The sequence below is a fragment of the Palaemon carinicauda genome, chromosome 33 (assembly GCF_036898095.1).
Source record: "Palaemon carinicauda isolate YSFRI2023 chromosome 33, ASM3689809v2, whole genome shotgun sequence".
NCBI lineage: Eukaryota > Metazoa > Arthropoda > Malacostraca > Decapoda > Palaemonidae > Palaemon > Palaemon carinicauda.
Window position 1 is genome coordinate 77,440,593 of NC_090757.1, and position 15,460 is coordinate 77,456,052.

Below are 15,460 nucleotides of genomic sequence, written 5' to 3' on the forward strand. Positions count from 1 at the left end.
GTGATTTTTGCAACAAAGAATATTATTGGATGCAGTACTACGTACGTATACATACAAAAGAATCATGGAAAAGATGCACATCCATTACATTTGTAGTACAGTAGTAGCCATCAGCAGCCTTACACCATTCTAATATGGTAAGACTGCATCTGATTTGCCTTTCATGTTCGATTTAATTTTACTACGTACTGTATACAGTACTGTATTATCGTATGATCACATTCTCTTTTCATGTTTCATTTCTTTCTGTGCTGAATTATATATCATATGTAATGCAATGAACAATCAGTAAGAGCAGATATTACTAATTACAGTATTAATGGAATTACAGGTAACGAAATATCGTAATTGGGGGTCTTCAGATTTCGTGGTATTTTCGAAATTTCCGGAAAATCCGCGATATGTATATATATATATTGGTTATGGAAAAAAACCCGCGAAGTGGTGAATCCGCGATGGTCGAACTGCGAAGTAGCGAGGGTTCACTGTAATGTAATTGTGATTAATCATGACAAAGGTTCGTGTGCGAAAGGCCGCAGCCGGAGTCTGAGTGCCGGCTTTCACCGTTGCACTCCAAATATCTGACTAGTTCTCACCCAACGAGTATCCATTATAGAGGAGTATAACTCAAGGCGGAGCTACGGGTGTCGGCATAAAGCGATCCCAAATTAATGACTCGTACACTAACGGAACCTATTAATAGTGCTAGCTATATTAACAGTAACCACATCAATAAAACGTGAATATCATCAAATGTAATATCATCAACCCGGAGAAGAGGAGGAGGCCGGAATAACTCGTGATCGTATAAAATGGAAAACGGGAAATCCACCTCCCCTACTCGAGCTTAATAAAGAAAACGATAGAAAGGGTAACTCGTAACTGTAGTAACAGAAAAACGAGCACTCTATGCTCACGCTCTCATGGTTACATAATAAAGAACCAAAATCACACAATAATATGATAAGAATAATGATAAAGTTGTAATAACCAAGAACGAAAAATAACGACAACGAAACAAATAAACATAAGGATATAGTCTAAAACGAGCACCTTCCTGAGGCGTGTACATAACTATAACAAAGACTAGATCGATATTCTTCGATGGTCCAATTTGGACTTGCTAGCAAATAATTACCATAGTAAAAACAATAATAAATAAGGATAATAAAATTGGTCATAAAACGTAAGTGATATAACCTAGATGACAGAGTACCAGATGGGCAATATTAACTTGAAAAACTACCGAAGCGAACAAAACCACAATGGCTGCCGATACCGAGGCAGGCCAACCGCTTCCCAAACTAAAATCCACATTACTGGAAAAAGAACAAATGCCCGGTACTGAAATAAACAGTCAAAACAAACTATGGTACTTAACACTGGTAAAGGTGAAGTAGCAGCGTCAGTCATGTTGAATTAACGACAATCACTTGCGAAAACACCGAGCAAAACAATTTACGACTTAGCGGGCAAGTCCAAAACAGAAGGATGACCTAGAAGGCGTTTGTGTGGGTGACGGTGGCGTGGTACAAGTGTGGTTTCTGGGGTCTTTGTTACGGCCCTTCCCTTTGATGAAGGAGTTATCTAATTGGAAGACAGCCTGTGAATAGTGGTTTTCACACGCCCCTGATGTATACACGACACTCACGAGGTGCTCGCACGAGGGTAGTAACCTCTGCATTCCATGCTTTTATTTTTCTCTGTATATTTGGAATATTTATATCAGAAAAGGTAGAAAGAAGGACTTTTCACCGGCCGTCACAGGTCGACCCAGAAAATAACTTGTATTAAAATGTACATGTTTAATCAGTGCATATGGAGTTCCATTGCATCCAGGGGCTGTATCGTTACAATTATTAAGAGCTGAATCAAATTCTCTTTCAGTAAAAGGAGAATTATATGATTGTTACAAAATTTACAATTTTCTTTTCTTCGCTGCTTCAACACCGGTGACCAGGAGCTCCTCACTTGTATGATACATTTGAAAAATGGTCAGTCAGGGCATTGCTGACATCATTTGCTTCAGTCACATACTGACCATTCACCTTCAAAACTGGTGGTGGGTTCGGGGTTAATTTGCCGGCCATCTTTTTTATTTTCCTCCACACAACAGACGGTGGTGTTCTACTGTTAATGGAGGGAACAAAAGACACCCATGACTGGCACCTAGCTGCCTTCATGGCACGACGGAATTGTGCTCTACATTTCTTGTATATAATCAAATTGCCCTCAGTGCGGTGTCTGCGCAGTTGGGTTAAAGACCTCCTTGTGGCTCTGTGCTGGGCAGTTAGTTCTGAAGATCACCAGGGGACTGGTCGTCGTTTGAATAACCCTGTTGTTTTGGGAACTGGATTAACTCCTGCTGTGTGAAGGGTTCCATTCAGAAAGTCTATGGCATCATTAATATTTTCAAACAGTTCTGCATTTCCTTCAATTTCACTTAGCTCACGAAATCTATCCCAGAGCGCCTTATCAAGATTCCATCGTGGAGATCTTTGTAAAGGTGGACCATTGTTGGTGTTTATAATGATTGGTGAATGATCACTAGTATGCTAATCATCTAATGTCCTCCAATCAAAATCAAGGAGGCCGTTAGAGCTTGCAACTGAAAGGTCAATGTATGCAACAGAGGTGTACGAATAGATAAGGGTATTTGTGGAACATCTTGACGCACATATAAAAGGCTTCCGCCATGGCTCCCTAGTTGGTGATCATATTGTGTCCTATAGCTAATATATTCGCGAGGACAAGGGGTATTAACCTGAAGCTTGCTCTCTTGTAGACATACAATTATAGGGGAATGCTCGTGAATTAAGAGCTTAAGTTCTTCATATTTGGCCCTCAAACCCTGACAAATCCATTACAAAAAGGAGAACAAAACTATATTTTATTTTCTGGAACACATCTTTGATGAGGTCTTCCCATTGACAGTTTTTGATTTGGCAATATTTTCTGTAGGCTTCTGAAGTGCGGGTCTTGAAAAGTTAGGTTTTATATTAGCCTTTTCAGTGTTCTTTTTACCTAATTCTTGTGGGGGATGGTGGACCTCAACTTGAATTTTTGATTCATTCACAAAGTTTTCCTGTTAATCTGAAATATCAACAAGAATCATATCATATCTATCTAATGTCATAACTTTGGTGTTTTTCTTATTGACAGTTGGCGATTTGTTAGGTTTTGGTGTTTTCCCCACTACAGGTGCAGCTGATAACTCGGTTTTATGTGTAACGTCCATCAAATCAGGCAAATATATAGCCTGAGATAGGTTACTATTATACTTTGTAGTGGGGGACAAAGGTTTGATAAAGGTGAGCCTTGGGTAATATTCTTGCCCTATCCTCTAGAATTTTATCAGAAGATGCCAAATTTCTTTTCTGGGGAATAGAGGCAGTAATAGGTGGGTTGGCTGTCTCCTGCCTCATTTTTCCTCCTGTTTTCAATACCTTTGCATAACTTACTGACTTATTTAATAATCTCTTGGCATGCCCCACACTTACTGTATGTGTTCGATACTGGATTTATTGAGAGCAGCCTCTTCCAACTTATATTGCTGGCGCCTGGCAGTTCCTATAAGTAGATTTATGATTCAAAATGCAGTTTATACAATTGGCCTCTTGTGTACATTCTCCATGGTAAACATTGGAGCAAGTACTACACATTTTATCATTCTTGCAAACTTTAGATGGATGCCCATATCTAAAGCAATTAAAACATTGCAGCAGCTTCTGCTTAAAAGTTCAAACTTTAATTCGTTCCTTTTCTATGTGAATGTGGGAAGGCACATCAGCATCCTGGAAAGTCAGGATAATCATTGACGTTCCAGGGACTTTATGCACTTTCCACACAGTTAAAGGACACATGGCCAATATCTCCTCTTCTGTAAACTCATATAAGTCTCTACTATAAACTACTCCCATTCCATAACTGAAGTTTAGATGGGGTTTCACATCCAGTTTTATGTCATCACTCTCTGTATTTAAATTGCAAAGTATAACAGATTGGGTTTCTGATTTGGCACTTGAGGAAACAGTTCTTTCCAAACCGAGATATATCTAATGGTGCGATGGTACCTACTTTCTTTTGAAGAAATTGACATATCCTAAAATAATTTCCAGTACTGTACTCCCCTTTGACTGCGCAACAAGCCAATTTGGTGGTTTTGGCTTTCTCTGTGAGGAGGGCACAACTACCTCTATATCTTTATCAATTCAATCTGCATGTTTGTAAACATCTAGTTCCTTAGGTACTCCACTTAATTTAACCCAATCCATTCACCATCCGAGCCGAAGTTAAAGTGAGCTCAATCACTAGTGTGTGAGGGGGGCGGAAGCAACCTACCCTCCCCTACCCCAGCTAACTAGCAGTATGGGTAGTTAACCCTCGCTAAATTTTAATGGCTCGTCACCCTTGATGTTCAAATTATTTATCTTAATATTCATAATATCACTGATTGCATTGAATGCTTCATCATGATTATCAAATGATATACATGAATCCCACTTTTCCCCTTCAAGCCTCATTCTAATTTCCCTGATGTGACCATAACACTGAAATGATTTGTACAGCACATCATAATTGGTTTCTATGGGAATCTGTGTGACATGAAGGATTCGTAAATTCTCCATGTCACCCAAATTACTTTGTTTTTGAGCATTAGTAGAATGGTCCTTTATAGTTTCCAGGTCGTCAACAGGGGGGTTAGTTTTTAAAGAAGTAACAAGCCGGGTTATCTACCTCTTATCGGAGGATGTCAGTCCTCCTATCCCATGTGGCCCAACACGAGAAGAGGCTTCAGCCGGGACCAGTCCTCTATTAGAGAGGGGCTGCCTCTTTTTAGGTGGGCATACACTGGTCAGTGGGGATAGTTAGCCCCTCCCACCGGCGACTCCAGTGCCTCGCGTCACCCATTACCGGCAAATATTGGCGACTTACATCCGGATCACTGGAGCCTGACTCTCAAGACTTGGTCTGCACCCAATGGGATCTGTTACAGGGTGATGGCGTCTAAATTGGCACAGGTTGAGATGGAATGCCGTCCATCCCACACTATGCCAAATTCAAAGCAGCAGCCAAAGTATAATCGAACAAGCCAAAGTCGTCAACAATGTCAATCCCAAAAGGAAGAGATGGGAGAAAAAAGAAATAACCAAAAGGAAAAGAGAAATTGCCGACTGATTTAGTTGGATCAACAGTTGGGCACCAAGGTCCAGTGGGAAAGTAGTTCCCACTGTTCAGTGGGAAAGTAGTTCCCACTGTTCATTAGAGCCCAGCTGCTAATCCCTAAGCCCCCCATCCTCATCAAGGTTTCAGCATCTGGGGGGTTCCCTTGGTGAAGGATGGTCTTCATCAGACAGGAAAGGAGAGTATACCTTGGGAGATAATGGAGGGACTAGCTTTGATGATTTGCACAGAGTCAGCTCAACCTTCAGGGAAGTGACCGTGTTGGAAACTCCTCTTTTCCTCTTCAAAGGAGTAAAGGAAGCCATGGTTCCGTGTCGTGAGTCCAGAGCTATAGGCTGCTCTGACGAGCGGCGGACAGGACAGGCTTGAATGCCTGTGTTACAGCTCTGACTAGGGCACTGAACCAAGGCTGCTGACTGACAGATGCACTGCAAGACAGATCCCCTGAAGGGAAAGGGACCAAAGGTTCCCTACGAGGAGTCACTGTAATGGGTGGGTCCGCCTTAGAAGGCAGTTTTGGGATCCTGAACCCCTCTGCTGGTACCTGTTTCCCTTCTCCCACAGGGTGCGCAGGAATGCGTTTGCGGTGAGGGGAACGAGGCGATGGTGACCTTGCCGGGTGTAGTTCCTGCGCCCGTGCCTGTTGCGGGAGAATATTGGCGCGCATGCTGGCGCGCAGGAGAGTATTGGCGCGCAGGCGAGTGGTGGCGCGTGGGCAAGAGCTGGCACGCAGGAGAGCGCAGACAGGCAGGAGATCGTGGGCAGGCAGGAGATCGTGGACGCGCAGGAGGGCGCTGGCACATGGGTGACCCTGGGCGTGTGAGCGCAGGGTGCGCAGGCAAACGTGGGCCGTGAGCGCAGGGTGCGCAGGCAAACGTGGGCCGTGAGCGCAGGGCGCGCAGGAGAGCGTTGGTGTGTAGACGCATGAAGTTGCTGCCGTCCATGAGGGCGAGCAGGTGAAGGGGCGCGCCGAAGCGCTGCAGAGCACTGATGCGCAGGCTGTGCATGAAGAGCTGCTGGTAAGCCCTGATGTCCTGTAGGTTGGCGAGCTGCAGGGCGATGGCGCACAGCTGCGCACTTTGGTAGAGCCTCAAGAGGCTTTACCGGTGACAGGAACGGTGATGGAAGGTTGGCAGGTCTCAAGGGTGGATGGTCAGGAGCCGAGATGTGCCCTTTGTAAGGGCGAGCAGCCACCGGTAGGGTTCGCGAACGATCCGCAAAGAGGTCCAGGCCCGAAGTCACAGGACTAGTAGCAGGAGCAGTGACGGTCGATGGTCGAGGACCATGACTGCAGCGCAGGGTCCTCTGCAGGGGACAGCTGTGACGACGAAGCAGACGAACCAAAGAGGCGCCTCTATCGGTGAAGGGAGACCTCTAAGGCGAAGTGAAGGGCGAGCTTTCTGACGAAAGCGCCTTCTGAGGGGCCGTTGGATCAGCAAGCTGACCATGCGCCGCAGCAGTCCTCCGAAGAGGAGTCTTTGTAAGAGAACTCCCTCAAGGGAGAGAAACACTCGCAGGAGAGACAGACATTGGACTTGGTTTCCCCTTCGAAGGATGTTCAGGAACGGGGGAAACTAAGTTGGCAGAAACCGCTGGACAGTCTGGAGGGGCCGAGGAGTCGGATGACATTAAGTGTGACACTTCTGACACTACAACGTCAACGAGGGCCAGAGGATATACCTCTGGTGGCGACGATGAATGCTAAACAGAAGCACCCATTCAGATGAACTGTAGCAAGGAGTCCTTGGAGGGTGGACCTGTAAGCCCCAAGGAAGACCAAATCTGCAACAAAGGGGTTAGTGACAAGGCCTCACCCCAGAGGGAGGGGGGGGCTTTGCTAGGGTAAGCAACACCATCTCTCGAGGACTGGGGTTGGCTGACATTAACTTGGTCTACGCTACTACTCGATGGTCTCTCGTAAGAGGCCGAACGAGTAGGAGCTTCGGAGGAGGGTCGGGAGACGGAAGAAGCCTTGGGTTTTACTCCCTTCGAAGGAACCTTCGAAGGAGAAATATCCCACTTGGACAACTACTTCCGCCCGCGCCCAAACCTCTCCCACTGGGAGGAAGACCACTCCCTACACTCATTACACTTATTAACACTATCACACTGTTAAGGGTGTGAGGATCTGTCTCCACCACCGACATAAACGTTCCACAAGGGCGGCCGGAGAGTCCATGGCAGGTGCGTATGCTTGCAGAAGTCAACTTCACAAACACACTAGAGAAAAGAAAAAGCAAAAAGTCTTTAATGGCTGCCAATATACGGCGAGATGAAGAGCCACCATACGAGCCGAAATCAAAGTGAGCTCAATCACAGGTGTGTGAGGGGGGCGGAAGCAACCTACCCTCCCCTACCCCAGCTAACTACCGGTATGGGTAGTTAACCCTCGTTAATCTTAAAGGCTCGTCATTTCATCTACGCCGAAAGTAATACCCCTATTAAATAGCGTGGTTTGTATTCCAGCTACGGAACAACTTGCAATTAAAAGTAAAAAACAGGAAGGGGCCAAGTTGCTATAAAAAAGTAACCAAGTCAAAATAAAATTAAAATTCAATAAAACAAAAAATCTTACTTGAATCTCCAATCAAATAGACTCCTCTCTTCTTCAACAGTTTCTTGACATCATGACTTCTAAAGATATCACATGCCATGATGTTCCCGATCTCCACAGCCTAGAAAATATACAATGTGAGAAAATATGATATATTAGTAAAAATAATTTGTATTTTTCCTAGAAGATAATTACCCCCACCACTTACTTAGTGGGTAGGGGTAGGGGTATCAGAGCTACCCCGCTCGCTCACACACCTGGGCTCAGCAACCACTTTTGCTTTCTGGCAGGATTTATTGGGGGACAAGGTGGCAGGCCAATTTGTATAAATAGCCCCAGATTTGCATGAAAGGAAAAATACAAATTATTTTACAAATTTGTCATTTGTTCCTGCACAAATACAAACCCTCTTAGGATTGATTGATTGCTTTAAAGTTTTCAGGCATCCTGACATCTAAGGTCATTGACGCCGATATCATTTATTTTATATAAAAATTAGAAGAATATTCAATTAAAACCATAAAAGTTGAATGTCATTATACAAGTTAAATAGTTTTCAGAAGACCTGTTTCTGAAACAAATCTAAAAATGCCACTTGCATTGTAGGATACACCATGTCCAAGAATATTGGCAAGGATAAACCTGCCGCCCTCACCTCGAGCCTCAAACAAATATCTATTCCTTAAGTTATTATAATTAGGGCATTCAGTCACCAAATGCCTCACTGTTAGAGGTACTAAACAGTCGTCACAATAGTTGGTGTTAAATGTTGGTTTGTTTGTCCTATGAAAACGCACCCAACGTTCGTTTACGCTGGTAAGTGTAGTGTTTGTCCAATGAGAACGCACCCAGGTTTGTTGACATTATCGAAATAGTTGATTTATTGAAAAATATGTTTATTTGAAAGGTTGATATGTTATTATGATTGGGTCATTACAATTATAAAGAGTAATCCATGTGAATTGTGATTATATTGTGAAAACTGTATTAATTTCCCGAGTGGATGGGAGCCGGGACTTCCCCTCTCCCGTTTTCGTCACATATTTGTATTTTGTTTACCTTTGGGGAAGCTTTAAGGAGAATAAAAGTGATAAATTATAATTTGCTGGTTAAATGGATTTGTCTTGTCTGTATCTCAATGTTATCTATTTTTTTATGTGAAGTTTTCTACAAAAAGGAACCATGGGACCTGCGTGCTCCCCCAAGCTGTTGTTTGAATCTGTAGTAGAGGGTAGAATCCGAATAAAGAGAAAACGGAGAAGGTCGTTTCCTTTCTCCCGGAGTTTATTTTTGAGTTTTACGAGAAAATTGAGGAGGCTATGCCTCAAACTGAGGGGCTAATGGCCCACATTCAACATGGTGCCCAGACCCGGGAATCAGATGAGAGCGAGGCTGAATTTACTGGATTCCCCAACGACATAAATCAACTTAGGAGAGCAGTGCTACAGAGAGAGAAGGCAACAATATGGCTGCGTTGTGCCTCAGAAGATTTGACCAGAGCCATGGCCGGTAATCCGACCTGGCATGAAATTACAAGTCTCGTAAAAGACTACGATAATAAGAAGGCCGACTGGGAAGAAATAATTCAGCGAGACCAGGATTCTATAGAGGATGTTGACGAGCTCCAGAGAAGAATACTTGAAGACCACCATTTTATGCAAGAGGTAAGAAAAATCCGTACTGAAGCAGCAGCTACCTAAGAGAGGCTGGGCAAGGACAGAAACTTGGTTGCTAATAGGTCCAGTGAAGATATTAATTCAGGCAGTGAAGTCGGTAATGAGGGTTTTAGTGTGCAATTGCCTAAACTCCAGCTAGTGAAATTTGGCGGGAAAATAACAGAGTGGCGGCCATTTTGGGACCAATTTATGGCACTTGTGGACGATCAGCCTATGCCTCTTGTTTCCAAATTTATGTATCTTCAATCTGTTTTAGAGGGTGAGGCTAGGGGTGTACTACAGGGCCTCACCCAAACAACAGCTAATTACAAGATAGCCTGTGAGTTATTAGAAGAAAGGTATGGCGATCCAGAAAACATTATATCAGCTCACCTTCAAGCCCTAATGCAACTTAGCTCATCTAGGAGCGCAAGGACTGAAATTCACACGTCCTCTTTGCGGAAATTACAGGATGAGTTAGTAGGCCATGTGCGCAGTTTGGAGGCCCTTGGAGTTGGAGGTGAACAGTACGGGCGGATCTTGGTGCCCATGATCCTTGCTCTGTTACCTCATGACATAAGGTTGGACTGGTCGCGTAGTGGACGGAAAAGAGGAGATCTCGACGGATTGCTGAAGTTCTTGCAACGAGAAGTGGAAGGCAGAGAGAGGGCAGAGGCTATCAAGAGACTAAGCCTTGGAAAATCCGAGGAACCCAGTGTAGAACGACGGACTAAAAAGCACACTCCCAGTTCAGCCTCTGCCCTTCAAACTTCATCAGAAGAAAGTGGTTCGAAGACGTTTTGCGCATTCTGTGGAAAGCTGCATCCCAGTGAAAGGTGTTTAGGTATAACTAAGCTCCCCCTTGCAGAAAGAGAAGAAGCCGTGCGTAATCGGCGTTTGTGTTTTAAGTGTTTATCTAAAAGCCATTATGCCAAGGCCTGTTGGGCTAAGTGTTCAAAGTGCAAGACTGGGAATCACAACTCCCTTGTATGTCGGAGATCTGAAACGAAACCCTCTGTAACAGCTAGTGAAAATAACCCTGTAGTAGAGGGAGTGCAAGAGGGGTCAAATTCTGTGACCCATGTGGGGGTAGCACCTTGTGAGGTGAAAAACAAGGTTAATTCAAGGTGTTGTGTATTGCAGACGGCCCAAGTCAGGGTAGTAGGCCATCAGGGTATCACATTTGCTACTGTAATGTTTGATACAGGGTCTGATCGGTCTTACATTTCAAGGGAACTGGTCAACGGGTCAAGCCTAAGTGGCTGACTTCTGAGTATTTATCATTTTCTGCCTTTGGTGGAGGGAAAGCCTCTAAGGCAGATTTGTGTAGTATTTATGAAATAATGAGTGTAGGGGCAAATGATCACAAATATAGTTTTAAGGTTGCTGAGATTGATGTAATTTGTCCTCCGTTATCTAGGTCCAAAGTGGACCCAAGTGTTTAGAACCTTTTTCTCACCTTAAGTTGATCGATGAGTATGGATCCCATCGAAATTTACATATTGATATGTTGATAGGCCTTGATTTATATTGGAAGATGATGATCCCCAACCAGGTTATGTATAATGACGGGCTTGTGGCCCAGGAGACAATTTTTGGTTGGATTTTGTCCGGATCCTTTAATAGGTCTGAAGGTAATATTGGTGTAAGTGTACAATTGTTAGCAATTGAGAATGTACAAGAGTGTAGTTTGAGTCAATTTTGGGATCTAGAGTCTGTTGGCATAAAACCCAACGAACTACATTCTGAGGCGATGAACCCTGACCCAGTCTTGGTTCAATTTGAGAATTTGGTAAGTTTTAAAGAGGGTCGCTATGAAGTGGCCCTACCATGGAAATCTGAGAATATGAAATTAGATTTGATCAATAATGAACATCATGCTTTGAGAAGATTGGAAGGTCTCTATAATAGGTTAGGTAAAAACCCGTCTGCAGGAACGATATATTAAGGTGTTTAATGAATATGAAAAGGAGGGTATTATTGAAGAAATTCCTTCCCATCAACGGGAAGGTGGGTATCCTATATTTTATTTGCCTCATCGGCCTGTGGTACGGGAAGGGAGCCTAACCACCAAGGTGAGGCCTGTTTTTGATGGATCTGCACGTGGCAGTAATGGAGTATCTCTGAATGATTGTTTAGAAAGTGGTCCTTCACTCAACCCTGATTTAGTTGAGGTGTTGTTAAGATTTAGAAGGTGGAGGGTGGCCTTAACAGCTGATATTACAAAGGCTTTTCTTCAAATAAAGGTAAGAAGGGAGGACCGTGATGTTCATAGGTTTTTGTTGAAAGAGGGGAACAATGTTAAACATTTCAGATTTATAAGAATGCCCTTTGGTAATAAGAGTAGTCCATTTTTATTAAATGCCACCTTAAAATTTCATTTAAAGAAATACCCTCTCACAGAGGTGGTTTCTGAACTGTATGAGAATCTTTACGTAGATGATTGGCTATCTGGGGCTGATAGTCCCGCAGAAGCAAGTTTAAGATTTGAAGAAGCCTATGGTATCCTGCAGGAGGCTGGTATGTCATTGTCAAAGTGTACGTCTAATTGTAAGACTTTAACTATAACTGAAGGTTCTAGTGAAGAGAGTGTCAAGGTTCTAGGCCTCCACTGGGTATCCTCCCCTGACTGTTTTACCTTTAAGGTTGAGAACCTGGACCCCTTTGGAGATATTGTTTGTACCAAAAGAAATGTGTTAAGCCTCATAGCTCGGTGTTTTGATCCCTTGGGGCTCATATGTCCGTTTGTTATGCATGCAAAAATACTGTTTCAAGAAATCTGGAGATTAGGTTTAGATTGGGATGAGCTATTACCCGAGGCTATGCAAGGCAGAGTTAAATTATGGGTAGTAGGATTTTCTGTGCTTGAGTCATTTAGAGTAGATCGGTACTTGTTTTCTGAGTCACCCTTTAAGGAAATTCCTAATGTTCAATTCCATGCATTTAGTGATGCTTCAGAAAAGGGTTATGGTGCTTGTGTTTATGTGAGAGTGCCTGAGGGGGATAAATTCAAGGTATCGCTGGTTGTTGCAAGAGGCAAGGTAGCCCCTATAAAAAGGGTTTCCCTTCCTAGGCTTGAATTACTCGGAGCCCTGTTATGTGCTAGACTCGTTGTGTTTGTGACGTCCGCCTTGCAGCTGGGTAAAGAGGTTTCTGTTCAATGTTGGACGGATTCCACAGTAGCCCTAGCTTGGATAAAGGGGGACCCCAATAGATGGAAAACCTTTGTGGCTAACAGGGTTGTTGAGATTCAAAATTTGACACCTCCTTCATGTTGGCAGCATTGTCCAGGCAAGGACAACCCAGCGGATCTTGTATCTCGAGGTGTTTTTGCCGAGCAGCTTTTGCAGTCTGATATTTGGCTGAAGGGTCCTCCTTGGCTCTGTTCCTCCCCGCTCCCTCATCAGGAAGGCAGGGGGGCGGACATTCCTTCAGAAGAGATATGTGATACTGACACAGTTTGTGTTGCAGTTGAAATTGAGCCGCCCTTATTTGAATTCACCCGATGGAGTTCCTTTACAAAGGCCCTTAATGTAGTAGGTTGGGTACTGAGATTTGTTGGGAATTGCAGAGCTTCGTCCCGCAAATTAAGTGGACCTTTAACCTATGAAGAATTGACGAAGGCTAAGGTACAACTGCTGTACTTTGTGCAACGAGAGGCCTTTGCAAAGGAAGTAAATGCTCTGAGTAGATCTCTCCCCCTCCCAAGGGGTTCTTCCTTGATTAAACTTGATCCTTACCTAGATGAGGATGGGCTACTGAGAATAAAAGGGCGCTTAGAGAATGCAGACTTGAGTTTTGAGAGTAAGCACCCTATAATAATTCCTGGTACCCACATTGCTTTACTGTTAGTTCGTTTCCAGCATAGGTTGCTCAAGCATGCTGGTGTTGCTACACTTGTATCCACTTTACGAAACAGTTACTGGATCATTCGCCTTCGTCAGATTGCAAAGAAGGTTTGTCGAGAATGCGTGGCTTGTCGGCGTTGTGATGCCTCGGCTTGTTCCCAGCCTGTGGGGCCACTTCCCGAGTTGAGAGTTAAGTCGGCTCCTCCATTCACGGTTACAGGTCTGGATTTTGCTGGTCCTTTATTTTGTATTGATTTTCCATCCAAGAAATTGTATATACTTCTTTTTACCTGTGCTGTCATTCGAGCTGTTCATTTAGAGCTCACCGAGTCTCTTTCGGTTGTTGATTGTAATTTGGCCATTAGACGGTTTGTAGCTAGACGGGGTGTTCCAACAGTGTTCTACTCTGACAATGCTAGAACCTTTGTGAGTGTCTCCAACCTGTTAAGAGAACATTATGGCTCGTTGACGCCCCAATGGAAGTTTATTGTACCTAATGCTCCTTGGTGGGGAGGCTGGTGGGAACGCCTCATTAGATCTGTGAAAGTTGCACTGAGGAAAACATTGGGCACTAATTCTTTGTCCAAGAGTGAATTAGAGACTACACTTCATGAGGTGGAAGCTTGTATTAATTCTAGACCCTTGACATTTGTAGGTGAGGAACCTGATATCGCAAATCCTCTTACCCCTTCCCATTTCCTAATTGGCCGTTCTGCAGGTTTTCAGTTAGAGTTAGTAGATGATCCAGACTGTGGTGTATCCTCAAAGGATTTGTGTGTAAGAGAAGCTGTGCGTCTGGGTCAGTTAGACAAATTTTGGAGAATATGGCAGACTGAGTATCTTAGAAACCTGCCTTGTATGGTGAAGGGGTTCAAGCCAAATTGTAACCTTAAAGAGGGTTCTGTTGTACTAGTAAAGGATGAACGGGTGCCAAGGTTAAGGTGGCCTCTTGGAGTTATTACTAAGTTGTATCCTGGAAAAGATGGGGTTGTTAGAAGTGTTGAGGTTAAAACCAAACGTGGATTTATATCCAGACCTGTGCAAAATTTGTATAATCTAGAAATAACAGATTTGAAGGGTGAAATGGGTAGTAATTCCCAGGAGGAGAGACTTGAGAATCTTAGACAGGAGCCTGTAGAATCACCCTTAGTGTCTAATGTTGGTAAGTCCCGAAAGGGAAGACCTATTAAGGTTCCTATTAAACTTGACTTGTAGATTAAGGTAATAAGATAGCCTTGGAAGGCTCTGATGATGATAGGAGTGTTGAGACACTCCTATGGTGGGGAGGATGTTAAATGTTGGTTTGTTTGTCCTATGAAAACGCACCCAACGTTCGTTTACGCTGGTAAGTGTAGTGTTTGTCCAATGAGAACGCACCCAGGTTTGTTGACATTATCGAAATAGTTGATTTATTGAAAAATATGTTTATTTGAAAGGTTGATATGTTATTATGATTGGGTCATTACAATTATAAAGAGTAATCCATGTGAATTGTGATTATATTGTGAAAACTGTATTAATTTCCCGAGTGGATGGGAGCCGGGACTTCCCCTCTCCCGTTTTCGTCACATATTTGTATTTTGTTTACCTTTGGGGAAGCTTTAAGGAGAATAAAAGTGATAAATTATAATTTGCTGGTTAAATGGATTTGTCTTGTCTGTATCTCAATGTTATCTATTTTTTTATGTGAAGTTTTCTACAAAAAGGAACCATGGGACCTGCGTGCTCCCCCAAGCTGTTGTTTGAATCTGTAGTAGAGGGTAGAATCCGAATAAAGAGAAAACGGAGAAGGTCGTTTCCTTTCTCCCGGAGTTTATTTTTGAGTTTTACGAGAAAATTGAGGAGGCTATGCCTCAAACTGAGGGGCTAATGGCCCACATTCAACAGTTGGTGTTAGCCCTTCTGCAGAAACTCGTGTGTCAATCGAGTGTGCCCGATACGGAGACGACAAAGAGAAATCTCCCATTTTTGGGGCATCATGTTATACCTTCAAGGAAATATGACATTTGTTACTTCTCTCATTTTATTACAATCTAGACTATCCCAGTGCTGTTGCCATTTATTGTGAAGCAATTTCTTGATGTTAGTTAGGAAATCGTTTACAAGGAATGGGATACCTTCTTGGCAGCAACTCGGATGCAGCATTCTTTGCCAGTGAATCTGCCTTCTCATTCCCTGACACACCTACATGTGCTGGAACCCAACAAAATCGAACCATT

At 43.5% G+C, this 15,460-nt stretch overlaps 1 protein-coding gene across 4 annotated transcripts in view; it reads right to left on the reverse strand.

Moving 5' to 3' along the window:
• The window catches only part of LOC137626346 (uncharacterized), a 192,779-nt gene that overhangs the window by 137,938 nt on the left and 39,381 nt on the right, over positions 1 to 15,460 (reverse strand). For all 4 annotated transcript variants that reach the window (XR_011041024.1, XR_011041023.1, XR_011041022.1 and 1 more), the window contains one exon: positions 7,760 to 7,859. Coding sequence is in view for 1 of the 4 variants with exons in the window: in XM_068357416.1 (XP_068213517.1) it covers positions 7,760 to 7,859 (100 nt within the window). In the remaining 3 variants the exon portion in view is untranslated. The remainder of the gene's footprint in view (positions 1 to 7,759; positions 7,860 to 15,460) is intronic.